This window comes from Brachyhypopomus gauderio, chromosome 4 (genome assembly GCF_052324685.1).
Source record: "Brachyhypopomus gauderio isolate BG-103 chromosome 4, BGAUD_0.2, whole genome shotgun sequence".
Taxonomy (NCBI): domain Eukaryota; kingdom Metazoa; phylum Chordata; class Actinopteri; order Gymnotiformes; family Hypopomidae; genus Brachyhypopomus; species Brachyhypopomus gauderio.
This window is the reverse complement of record NC_135214.1, coordinates 3,705,014-3,717,641: the sequence shown is the minus strand read 5'-3', so window position 1 is coordinate 3,717,641 and position 12,628 is coordinate 3,705,014. Positions and strand designations below refer to the sequence as shown.

The window sequence follows — 12,628 nt, the reverse complement described above, 5'->3', positions numbered from 1 at the left end:
CTCACACGTGTACTGGAATTCAGAGCTTCTCGTGACAATGATTTAACGCAATCTGGTCACCACTATAGTCACTGGAGCTGCAGCGCTCCACTGGTCTGAAGCAGTGCTACATCGAAATTAATCTCATCAAATGTCGAATCTCCAACAACATGCACGACTCCGCTCAGACCCTGAGAACAAGCAACTCCTACAATGGGCCTGAAAGCTCCTCAAAAACTGTTCCAAAACTCTTCCCTAAACGTGAACATTCGATTGGTTGTAAAAGCTGGCCCGTAGAGCACACGCTACTCTGTGAGTGGCCAGACGCCTCCGCTCTGTGCTCAGGACCCACCCTCCACAGGTAGTCCAGACCAATCAGCTCCAGGTCGTCCATCATGTAGACCCGACGCTTGGCCACCAGCTTCCCCTCCCTGCAGTTGACCGCCTTGAAGAAGCGCTCGAAACACTTCATCCCGTTCTCAGTCAGCAGCGACGGGTCCAGCTGCAGGACGTTGTTCTCGAAGAAGTCCTTGTTGATGTCGGGGTCGAGGTCCGGCTCGTCCCCCATGAGCTTGGAGTACCATTTGAAGCAGGCCTCGCGGTCGCACAGGAACACGGCGTTCTCTGCCAGACACTTCCAGATCTGCTTGGCCTGAGGAGCACAGAGCCACAGCTGCCCGTCCTTCAGCAGGAACCTGGCGGCAGAACCCAAAGCAGAAACCAGTGAACAACCGTTCTTAAGCCTAGCAGACACTGGAATGGTTCTGGACACTCTGGTTTTAAAAGCACTGGACCAAGAGTTCCTAGAGGTTCATATATACAGCAACATGCATTAGCTATGTCAAAAAAAAATACACATGAATGAAACGAAAATAATGACCCAACAAACATGCGCCTTGAAATCTATGCATGCATGTTTAGGAATTAAAAATGATAGAAAGAAAATTCTTTTCAGCTTCATACCTCAAAAAGTTGAGACGTTCCTGGACTTCCTGCACGTGACTGTATCGACTTCCGGGCCTGACCGTCTGAGGGTCGAAGTCCGTGTGCTCTGCTAAAACCCAGAGAAGCACAGACACCGTGAAATAACACGAATACCACAAACGTGCGAACCGTCACTTCGTAACCTATGAAGCTTTTAATCGACGGAGTCAACCAACCTTTCGAGAACTGCCTCATGTTCTCCATGTACGCCGACAGGTTCTCGGCCACCAGCGTGACCAGTGCATGATTGTGCTGTAGCTGGTTTATAAGGTCATGCCGATAAAAAACATGTGGACTCCTCTGGGTTTGACTGTAATCAAAGGAGGAGAAAACGGTGAGCGCTGCAAGACTATTGGTCGCTCTTTGGTCATGCCCCTCCCACTCCAAGGCAAGTTTGAATCAGGAATCTGTATTTCCCCACATGAAGCTGGAGGAAGAGACCAACCCTTGAGGCGTGAGCAAGCGCAGTACATGAGTGTCTCACACTGAACCCACACACTACCTATCATGACCAGCAGGTGATAATTTGATTAGGAGCCCAAACAGAGCTATGCTGAAGCTGATTCTGAAGCTGTTGTCATTTATTGGACCAGTTTTTCAGACCCAGATTAGGTTTAGTTTAAGACTGGGGCGAAGTTCAGCCGATTTAGGTTTAGTTTATGATTAGTTACAATCTGAAAAACTGGATCACAGATTTACAGCGAATCTCAGTAAATAGTTCAGCAAAGTTTATAATCAAATATTATATCCCAAATTAGCTTTACACTTACCCTAAGCCCTTTAAGTTAATAGGTATTTTCTTTCTGAAAAACAACAGCATGTGCACGATGTATTTGCTACTTTTACATTTCTTTACATTTATTGACATTTAAATACCTTTGAAAGTGTCATAGGACCACTGTATGGTTTATCAAACTGTTCAAGAATAGGGGCATTACTCCAACTGAACTACAGCTGAACGCCCCATAGCAAGTAAAACACATATGCCTGAATGAACCTTTGGATTTAACTACCATTAAGGATGGATGCCGTGTTAATACCACGGCATGTTTACCTGAGATTTTGAGGAGCCTCTCCAAACAGACTACAGATCTCTCGAATTTGCTTTAGTGCAGGAATTACCCACTTATCATTAGATCGCAACTCTTCAATGAAACGATCTATCCACTGGATCTTCTGAGTGTCCCTATCCTAAAAAATAAAAACAAAAAGAATAAGAACATTTAACAAAACAATATATACATGTCAATTATTATTTTTTGTAATATTTTCTGCCAATTCTTCTTGTAAAAAAATAAAATAAAAAAAGATATCCGTGCAGTTACAGATGTTCCAATGCAGAAGATGGCAGAAGATGGCAGAAGATGCTCCAAGACGGCGTGGACGCTACCTGGGAGCAGCTGTAGTCCAGGATCTTGATATGGGCGCTGAGGGCCTGGTCCATGATGTCCACAGGAACATCATCACTGTGGGCCAGGTTCCACAGCAGATTGAGCACCTTGTGGGCCATCACCCCGTCCTTGTCGTCCTCGGCCAGCCTGCGGATCAACTCCAGCAGCTTCTCACGCTGCTTCTTACTCGCATTGGTCCAGCTTTCCTGCAGACCATTCAGAAACCACTGGGGTCAGAATCAAAACTACAGTTGAACTCACCGGATTTACTGTCACTGTTGTCGTTTTCACCGTTTTTTATAGATCCCCCTAAACCAGGGGTACTTAAATAGAAATGATGACGGGCCACATTTTATTTTTTCAATCACTGAAGGAGCCGGTTACGGGGGGGGGGGGGAGGGGGTGGCAATCCCCGGCATCGTCTTGAGATTGCGGTGCGCGATTGAAAAGAAAGATTCCTAAAAAAAAACCTTTTCAAAACAGCTCGAGGGCCAGAAAGAGATAGCCCTATAGGCCGCTATTTGAGTATGGGGGCCCTAAACCGTTTATAGATCCCCCAAGCCAAGTGACCCTTTTATCGATTATGCAAAGATCAAACATTTCTCCAAGGTTGTGAATATTTTCAGGTCCTTTTTGTCTTTTGTCATCTTTCAGTCAGCATTCCAGAGTACAAAATTGTTGCTGTGTCTTTGACCAAGATCACATGCCTAATAACTACATTTAAATACACAGGCTCTGCTATCTACTGGTTCATATTATCTCCATACACTGCAGGAAAATAAACAAACACACACTAACTTTGAAACAGTCGAAGAGATGGTCTAACTGTTCAGGTGAGAAGTCCCATGCCAACTTCGCTAGGAGATCATGAACGTTCTTAACAATAGCTTCATGTTTTCCAGCCTGGAGATGACAGAGGGAAAAAACAAAATAAACTCAACTTAAGAGAAGTTACTAAGCATCACCTCACCATTTTTTTTGCCATTTCAACATGGTACGATCACTGTTTGATAATACAGCATTTCCAGCTGTAAATGGGTTTACGTAACCCCATTTCATTGCAGTGAGACAGCGGAGGCTCGGGTGTACCTGGGCGGCCCAGATGTTGTCCAGGTCCTGAAGTGTGAGGGCTTTCTCCTTGATGACGAACCGCAGGATCTTCTCCAGCTTCTCCACATACTGTGGCTGATGGAGGCTGTCCCGCAGGACGATGGAGAGAATATTGTTCTGCTGAATCCATTCCTGCGGGACAAAACGCTCGTGTTCAACTTATGTGCCCACACAAAGACTATAATCAAAAACGAACGCGTCTGTTAAGATGGGCTATTCGTTTTCCAACATCTGACCCGGACAAAAAACAAGCGCACCACAAAGGCGGTGTTGAAACCATTCAGTTTTATAACTAAAGTACTCAAAGGTCGTGACCTCCGAGCATGACCGACGCTAGAAGCACAACTTACCGCCATGCGCTCAGCTGTAAGCCACTCTGGCTCCTCGGGGTTGCCATGACGATGTGTATAGTATGAGACACTTGATATCACCTTATTTACTTCATTTAGTGCATTCATTTTGCCATTAAAAGAAGAAATTTGCAATAACCTGTGATAGGGGGAAGGAACAAAAAAAAGTTAGCACATTTTCAATCCCTACTGCGCAAGCTTGAAAAGTCTGAATGAGCTGAAGGACATTTGTTAATCTCTCACCTAAGAATCATTTTTAACCTAAAAATCTCCATGTTCTTCACGGTTTCCTCTTGGCCGGGGACTCGTGAGGCCAGGTTCTTCAATGATTTGATTATCATAGACAGAGCGTCATTTTTGGCTTCATTCTTCGCTTCTTTTTTTAATTCCTCATCTGTGAGATTTTCTAGAAACTGGGGAACCATTTCAATAACAGGAAGGAAGTACTTCTTCACCGTGTGCAAAGTGAGAAACTCGTAGCACTGCCCGAAAGGCCTGCTCGAAAAAAAACACACAAACAAAAGACAGAAAAAAAAGGAATCAGCACACAGAAAAAGTGGCAAGTACTCCGGCACAACCAGGTAAAGTGCCTCGGGTTCCCTTACTTTATGAGTGCAGCGATGATCTGCACGTTCAGAGCTTCACCACTCATGAATCGATCGTGCAGAATTTGAAACCCGTTTAATGTGCCAAACTTGTTTATTAAATCCACCAACCAGCCCTGCGGAAAACAACACAGGCAGCCAATGGTGAAAAACGCAAATCCACTCAGGTGGGGAGGTGTGAGGCTTTGTGTAAAACATAACAACAACATTTTACCTTTGGAGAGCGGGGGTCAGGTGGACGTGCGAACAGCTCGTCGTCGGCCAGCTGCACCCCGGCAGGCACTGTCTCTGAGGGCCGGGTACCATTGTAAATGTGAAACTTACAGTGGGGGTTGGTGGCCATGGCCAAGAGCTCGAGAAGAGGGAACCAGTCCTGAGAGAGCTTGGTGACACACAACTCTACCAGACGATGGGTGTTATTGATTATGCACCTCTGCGGGAAACAGAAACGCACGAGAACCAAGTCAGCGGAGAGACGGCACTCAAGAAACGTTGCGGTAGATATAACGACTTCCTAATGACGGAGACTAGCACTGCCGTGTGCAACGCTGGGATTAATTTGGTCAATTGTGCGCAGCTAAAAGAAGCGGCGGCCTCTTAAGAGAGGGTGAGTCAGAGCCATGTCCCACTGTTGGCACATCTTCCCCGGTTTTACTGAAAGGGGCCTTTGATCAGTGCCATGGTGTTTTAATGAAACAGACAAACATGACTAGAGCACTGAAAATAACACTGATTTCACAGTTCAGCTGGATAATGAAGAACTTGATTATACATCATCTGCATTGCTTCAAAACAAGGAATGAAAAACTATTAGTTAGAGGATGTGGTAGTGAAGAGCTGATAATAGAATCTGGGCTGCAGGTTGCATAACTCACATGGATCTCGAATTTCCAGCCACTCACAGCCTCGTCCGTCAGTATTTTCGTGAAGGATATTGTCAAGCCATCACGGAAAAACCTCTGGCAGGCTTCACACTTGACATCAAGTCCTTGGGACAAAAATCAACAGGGAAGAAAAAAAAATCCATGAAAGGCTGACATTTGCAGAGGCTGTAAGGCTGTAAAAGCTGAAATGAAAGGCAACTGTTGAGACTGCCAAAATCCATATAACACAAACACCTAACCAAAGAAAAATATTCCAAACGCATTAAGTAAACACACACAAACAAGCCAGACGATAAAATTACAGGTTAACGATGGGACTCAATTTTGCATTCCAGGTACAATTCATGTCATTTATAAAAAACAAAAACAACAAAATATAATAGTTATACAAATTAGCTGAGCCCTTTTACTGCATGGGTTCACTAATATACATCATGAAAATTGACCAAATTATTCAGCCACACTAAAAGATGGCTGCACCAAATAAGCAGATGTTGTGGGTAAAATGTATAGTACACTGAAAAACATACAAAGAATTTAAAATTCATTATACAACTCTGTTTTACCTTTTTTACAAAGATCTATAGCAGCTTCAAGAAGAACTTCTAATTCACCCTTTGGCAAAACTGGAACAACCCAGCGGGGTCTGCAGACACAAAGACACCACCGTATGCAATGGCACCACTTCAGATCAACACCTCTGCCCACAGAGGGAGACGGAGCAGGAGCAGGTATTCAACAGCTGTACCTGTTGATCATGTCATCCAGCTTGGCCAGGTCGGTGTGGGGGAAGGCAGGCTCCTCCTCCTCCAGCTGAGGTGGGCAGTCTACCCCTCCCTGCTCATCTGGGGGGCTCACCGGAGAGTTCTCATTGGACGAGGTGGGAGAGGAGGTCTGTGACGAGCGTTTCAGAGATGAGGACAATGAGGATAATAGAAATAGACAACACCACGTTATTAAATCAAAGAAGCCGTCAAATTAAGAGAGGCTGAAAAATTATATGAAACAATAAGTTTCGCACAAATATTCAGTCATTATTGGAGGGTATTACAATAAAGAATGAAGATGTGCCCTGCAAAAAAGTGAATGTAATGTTCTTATAGTACTTTACATGGGTGAGTGATTGATGGATCTTCCAAAAATTAAAAAATTAACCCTGCTATATAAAGTTTCCCAGGAAAAGCTGCTTTCCATGGTGTATGACGAGCCCTATTAAAAACAGAGATAAACGCTCACACCATGCCTGCACAAGAGCTGCATGTTCAGAAAAGATAACTGTTCACGCTACAAAACTAGGACTATTTCTTGAGGCTACTCAAATATTTCTTCATACAAGACATTCTGGTGACCACACAAAGAGTACTGGTAAAAATCTGGGGCTAGCAAGTAAAGTGCAAAAGTGACAAAATGTTTTTTAAAACTGCTGTTATAGCTGCTGTGGTCTGTGGATAACAGATTTTATTCTAAATTAAAAGAAAGTCAGATTTGTTACATTTGAATTTTGAAAGGTTGGTTGATGGCATCAATGTGGGATTCTTTTCCTTATCAAATAGGTTTGTAAAAGGCACGCGTTGCAGAGCCAGTGAGGGAGAGAGAGAGAAAGTGAGAGAGAGAGAGGGACGCTGCCCCGTTTCTTCCTGCGGCAGAACGTGTGGATGCGAGGTGAATGGAAGCGGCAGAACTCGGGGAACGTGGGGGCGGCGTGCTGGAAAAGGCTCCTTCTGCTTGGCTGACCTACATATGCAGTTTGCTTCTCACGTCTGGGCGCCACGCATCTCAAACCAACTGGTGCTCCTTTCTCCACAAGCGCTTTATGTTCATTGATTGGTCCCTTTCAGCATGCACTAGGTGTGAGTGTGGCCAGCTGCACCCCTCACTCCCTCTCCTGAGTGCATACCAATACCCCTCAGCACAGCCCACGGGGGTCTTCTCTTTCCTCGTCGCTGTCATTTGCTGATTATTGAAGGCCGGCAGCCATCATGAAAGTAGAGGAGCTCGCTCGCCGAGGCTGCAGCCTCACTCGTGGCTCATACTCACTCAGACCCGACTCCGTACTTGTCTGTCAATTAATTCCACTGGAAATCCCCATGTCTGCTAAATCCATGAACTGCACTGCTGTATCACTCTTGACTTAATATCAACACATTTCCAATTATTTTATGCATCATTATACTTCCGGAGAAAAATAGGCTATTTATTCCTTGCATACAACATCAGTTTGGAGCACAGCATGCTGATTATAGTGCTGTTCTTAAATTGCTTAAAGAATAATTTAATACTTCTAAAAGGCCACCTTAATACCAGCATAATAACAAATTCCACATTGTAAGTACAACCAAAAGCAAGCCCACCCATGTCATAATTTTTCATATACTGGATAAAACATGAGTTAGGACTTACAGCCTCAGATGGAAACAGGCTGCAGACACTATGTGAAACGTAGTGTGGAGGGGCACATGGACGCAGTGACAAAGTGGAGCACTGACCTGGTTTTGGGGCAGTGGTGGCTGGGACTGGCCGTCCGGAGCTTGGCCCTGGTCCTGACTGTCATTCCCTCCCACGGGGGAGCCACGGGTCGTGGCAGTCATAGTAGACAGAGGGCAGATCTTTGCAATCTTGTCTGCTTATGTCGTTGCCGCACGGGAAGAAATCACTGCCTCCTGTGGACTGATGGATAACCGGCACACATCTGAAAGTGAAAGCACCACCTGGAGGACTGGGGGTGTTGCAGAGAACATTGCATAACCTGGAACATAAAAGAATGGAATCACACAGTGGAAATAATGATCTGTACAACAGGCCATAATGCTGAATTTCAGTTGTACTCCTTCATATTTAATCTGGAGCCTTACTTCAATACTCTGCCAATGAAAATATAAGCAGGCCATTACAAATACAGACACATTTTTGAAATAAGGGCAAAGCTCTCCATCAACATTTAGACTCATCATTGATTAACCAGTTAACAAACTGCAGCAGCAAGACGGAACATATAAAACATAATCCTCACCAGCAAAAAAACATCTGGACCTACAGTTTGATTTTAAATCAATTCAATTTTACAAAAAAGCAAACCACTTTGACAAGTTTACACTTTATACACACTTTGAAAAAAGTAAGAAAACAAACACAGTCGTGACTGCTCATGAAGATTCAGACATGCTGAGGGCAGCACAACGTCAGTGTACTGAATGGAGCAGACCACAAAAAGGGACAAAAACAAACAAAAAAGACCAGTGGTCCTTCATGTCTTGTCAGAGTATTGCATCTGTAGAATACCTCTTAACCTGGTCAAACAAGATAGCTGTGACTTGAGGCATGAATATTGTGTTAAGTTTAACACACATCTACAGAGACAGGCATAAAATAACTGAAGACACATTCTGTGTAATGTGTAAATAACTAATTGTATTCACATATCTCAAGCAAATGTTGTCATTAAGAGAATGCAATGTTGCAGGTTTGTTTAACTTTCACAATGCCATCTCAACTACTGCAAAGTAAAATTCAAAACCCTCGTTAAGCTAAAGGAGTTGTTTTAGCTGACCTCCTGTATTATGTAACCCCCCCCCAACAAATACAGGAAGAATATTACATATAGAACACATAAAAGGGTCAAGTTGCCTGTATGCTCTACCCTAAATGCAGAGAAACTGAAGTGTATTGTTGATCATATCTGAATCAAATGCTTCTTAGTGATAGAAAGGGACTTACACTCATGTTTATACTTTAAGTATTTTTTAAATATATATTTACAAATGCTTCCACATTATTTCAATCAAGTATCGCTTACTTAAAAATGTAACTGACATCAGGTTTAAAACCAGTATGAGTACTAAAAGGTATGTTAATGTTAAACTGAAAGCACTGTGGCATGAAACAAGAGAGAGACAACATTTTCTTCACAATGACTCAACTGCTAGACATAACAGGGGAAAAGAAACAGGAGCTATAGCATTATTTTAATTGTGATTTTAAAGATTCTTGACTGTCTGCATTTACCTCTGCTAGCATTTAAATGCATTGCACAGCCCTTCAAACATCCAGTTTGGCCCGGATGTTTACATTCTAAGCTAAAGCTGCAAAATATCTATATCAATCTATGTATACACATACACACACACACACACACACACATATATATATATATATATATCTCAAAAAATACACGCACACGCGCCCATTTGTTTAGGTTTCCTGTTTATCACTTGGAATGCGATAAAAATTTAACCGTACACCTCCCATGTAAAAAATAGTACATTTATGCATTGCCAATATGCGTTGCTCCTCAAACTAGCTACTCCATGACCCACCGAGCTCTTTCACATTAACTGTAATAATAAATAAATACACGGTTATTTACGCAGTAGTACCTGCCACTGTGGAATAATAACAACGTCCCACCGACACGCTTCATTTCAGTGTATTTATATCATACCAAATCTACCCAAGCCTACTTTTCGCACTATTGTAAAAAACTAACTTTATAATGTGTACACTGGAGGCAAAATAAAACAATAATACCTACAGATCGCAGCGAAATTGTTCAGCACATTTAGCTAACTGGGCTAGTTAGTGAGCTCGCCTGTTGTCAGCCCGAGTAAAGTTAGCCAGTTAGCCAGGTACACACAAACGACACCAGCTAGAGCTCCAGACATTATGTGGCACCAAAAACACGATAAAATATTGTAACATTGGCATTAAATTCCCCGCTGTGTGATATTATGAGCTAGCAGCATTGCGGGCTCGCTGTTAAGATGAATTATGTAGTGAAGGTAACCAAGACGAGCTCGCGCAGCCACCTCAGGCTAGGCTAACCGACCAGGCTAACCACAGAAACTTCTGGACACAAATAAACATTTACACTCAAATACGAACCAAGTGGCACTTTTGTTTTCCCCAGTGAGACGTCCAGCTGTATATAAAGCCAGCTGTAATCATATTTTAATGGAGAGTTGACGATACCGAGGAAGAAGTGTTGAGGCCTAAAAAAAGGACGAGGCCTGGCCTCCTCGTCGTCATGTAGCCGCAGCTGGTGAGTTATTTACACCGACAAAAGTGCCTGTTACTCGGACAGCATTGGCTCGCTAGCCAGCTCACCAGCCAGTCTGCAGTCTTGGATATTTAACCTACATTTGATCGGATTGCATAGTTTTTATTTTAGCGTTGCTGGTTTAAAAAAAGGACCATCCATGTAAACGACAGATTAAAACACCAAGCGACACTCCGAAGAGAGTTAAGTCAACATCGCACAGACATCCATAATGAAACGCAGCCGCGGTGAACTTACAGCCGACCAGCTATCGGCGTTTATATTTAAACGACCAGTTAGTTAGCTAACCGGCTAGGTTATCGGTCGGCTAACCCTGCTGATTTAGTGGAGAACAGCTGGATCGGGGCCTGGCAGAGAACTTTAAACGTCTAGCGTGTCTCAGCTCTCGCCAGGCTCGCTGCCAGCCCACCCCGAGTGAACATGAAGCGCACAGGAGCCGAGGACACCCCGCCGCCCGACAGCTCACCCACGACAGGCCTCGGCTGGCCGGCCACCTCAACGCCACTCGTCTGTGTTCACATGCAGAACCGCCACAGGCTCGCTGGACGAGCCATGTTCGTCGGGCTAGCCATCCACCTCCGGCTACCCCCCTCTTTGTACTGCGATACTCCCTAAAGTTGCAGGCTGACACTCACAGCTCCAACTGCGGTGTTTATAATCACTCGTCGCGGTGGTGTGACCGGATGGGATTAATAATAATAGCTCAGTAACGTACTGGATGACAAATAAATGCCTCTCAACTCCACAATGACAGGAATTCGGCCAGCTAGGCTGTCCGCCACTGACGTTGACTGATAACGACGGCTAGCTCGCTAAGGTTTAGCCGATGCTAGCTAGCTTAGCTACATAGCAAGAAACCCCTTTTGCCACTTACCAAAAAAATCAAATTGGACCTTCTTCCCCCTTTCGACCGCACACTTTTGGTCAATTACGCGCTGCTAGAAAGTTCGGCTGTGTCATACGTTTATCTCCTGCTCGACATATATTAAACTGTCTCCGATTAGGTCCCTGTGTGTGTTTTTTTTTGTCTACTGTTGGGTGTTTTTCCTGCGTCACCAGCAACGGCTGCCCCCCCTCCTCCAGAGTCTCTCGTCAGTTCGGGTTGAGCCAGTCGCCGTGCCGCAAGTGCCGCGCTCTACTTCCCATAACTTGGAAGTATGATCCATCGCGCACGCGCAGTTATGGCTCACTAGGCCCCTTTTTAGAAATCACCGTACTTTTCTTACTACAACGAGCACTTCCTAACCAAAACCAAAAGCAAAGAGATCAAGAACTTTACACTAGTATATGTATGTTAATCAACTGATTGCGTAAGCCTTTTTTATTCTTAAACGGATGTATTTGAAAAATAATATCCGAAATTTTCTGGAACTCTACAAATACCAAATATATATCAAATATAACTTTAAAATGTTTCATTTTGTTTTGTTTTAACACGTAGCATCTTTTATTACTTTTTGGCCACTATAATAATTATTATTCATGATGACATATTTTGCTGACAATTGTTATTAAAATAATTATTTACAAGTTAGTTGTTTGTACTATGCATCAGCAAATAAATGCATGAAATCCAGCAGCGCACTACATTGCCCTTGTTAAAACACTCAGCGACTGTTAAATGGCAGTTAAATGGCATTTAACTCTACAAGCGCAGCTTTATGTTTAGCAGATATTCGTTTTTTACTAGTATATCTATAATTATACATTATTAGGTTTCTTATTTTTAAACTTGACAAAATGGATACATTCTTCATTCTGTTTTATAGTAGCTTATAAATCGTTACAGTAGCTTACAAATTGTTCATCTGACATCCATTCATCAAATGAGATTATTTTGGAACAATCATGAATCATGGATAAGAGCTTCAAATATGCCCTAAAGAAGGAATTGATTACAATTTTAGCAAGTAAATATCATTTAATATGGTTGCTGTATAAGCTTAGTGTATCAGAAGCGAAGCTCCACAGCAGAAGTGAAAATGACCTTAGAAATTAGATGTAAAGTATGTTTAACCATTTATTTACAAGTGTTATAAAAGAGAAGTATGACTGTATTTACTGTGTGGCAATATATATTAACCAAACAACAATAAACAGTAAACAAGTAAACAAAATGTCTTGGCAAACAAGTATCAATTATTAAAGCAAACAATCAATCAAAAGCATGAACAAATAGAGCTTTGAGGAAAATTCTGTTACAAATAAACGTTTACAGTTTTGGCTCAAAGCTTATAAAATAATTAAGAAACAGAAACAACAAACATATTAT

General features: G+C 42.9%; 1 protein-coding gene across 15 annotated transcripts in view; it reads right to left on the bottom strand.

Annotated features, from left to right (window-relative positions):
- usp9 (ubiquitin specific peptidase 9) overlaps nucleotides 1–11,479 on the bottom strand; it is a 28,690-nt gene extending 17,211 nt beyond the window's left edge. For 8 of the 15 annotated variants that reach the window (XM_077001588.1, XM_077001590.1, XM_077001595.1 and 5 more), the window contains exons 1-17: nucleotides 11,231–11,479; nucleotides 7,790–8,049; nucleotides 6,052–6,197; nucleotides 5,870–5,949; nucleotides 5,295–5,407; nucleotides 4,634–4,852; nucleotides 4,420–4,535; nucleotides 4,058–4,309; nucleotides 3,815–3,953; nucleotides 3,444–3,596; nucleotides 3,153–3,257; nucleotides 2,354–2,560; nucleotides 2,018–2,154; nucleotides 1,734–1,766; nucleotides 1,140–1,273; nucleotides 943–1,033; nucleotides 332–674 (exon numbers count right to left, since the gene is read on the bottom strand). In XM_077001588.1, coding sequence (XP_076857703.1) covers nucleotides 332–674; nucleotides 943–1,033; nucleotides 1,140–1,273; nucleotides 1,734–1,766; nucleotides 2,018–2,154; nucleotides 2,354–2,560; nucleotides 3,153–3,257; nucleotides 3,444–3,596; nucleotides 3,815–3,953; nucleotides 4,058–4,309; nucleotides 4,420–4,535; nucleotides 4,634–4,852; nucleotides 5,295–5,407; nucleotides 5,870–5,949; nucleotides 6,052–6,197; nucleotides 7,790–7,891 — 2,370 coding nt within the window. In that variant the 5' untranslated portion in view covers nucleotides 7,892–8,049; nucleotides 11,231–11,479. Of the gene's footprint in view, nucleotides 1–331; nucleotides 675–942; nucleotides 1,034–1,139; nucleotides 1,274–1,733; nucleotides 1,767–2,017; nucleotides 2,155–2,353; nucleotides 2,561–3,152; nucleotides 3,258–3,443; nucleotides 3,597–3,814; nucleotides 3,954–4,057; nucleotides 4,310–4,419; nucleotides 4,536–4,633; nucleotides 4,853–5,294; nucleotides 5,408–5,869; nucleotides 5,950–6,051; nucleotides 6,198–7,789; nucleotides 8,050–10,822; nucleotides 11,014–11,230 lie in introns of those variants that run through there. The other 7 variants (XM_077001594.1, XM_077001601.1, XM_077001602.1 and 4 more) reach the window with 4 other exon arrangements.
- Between the last annotated feature and the right edge of the window lie 1,149 nt (nucleotides 11,480–12,628).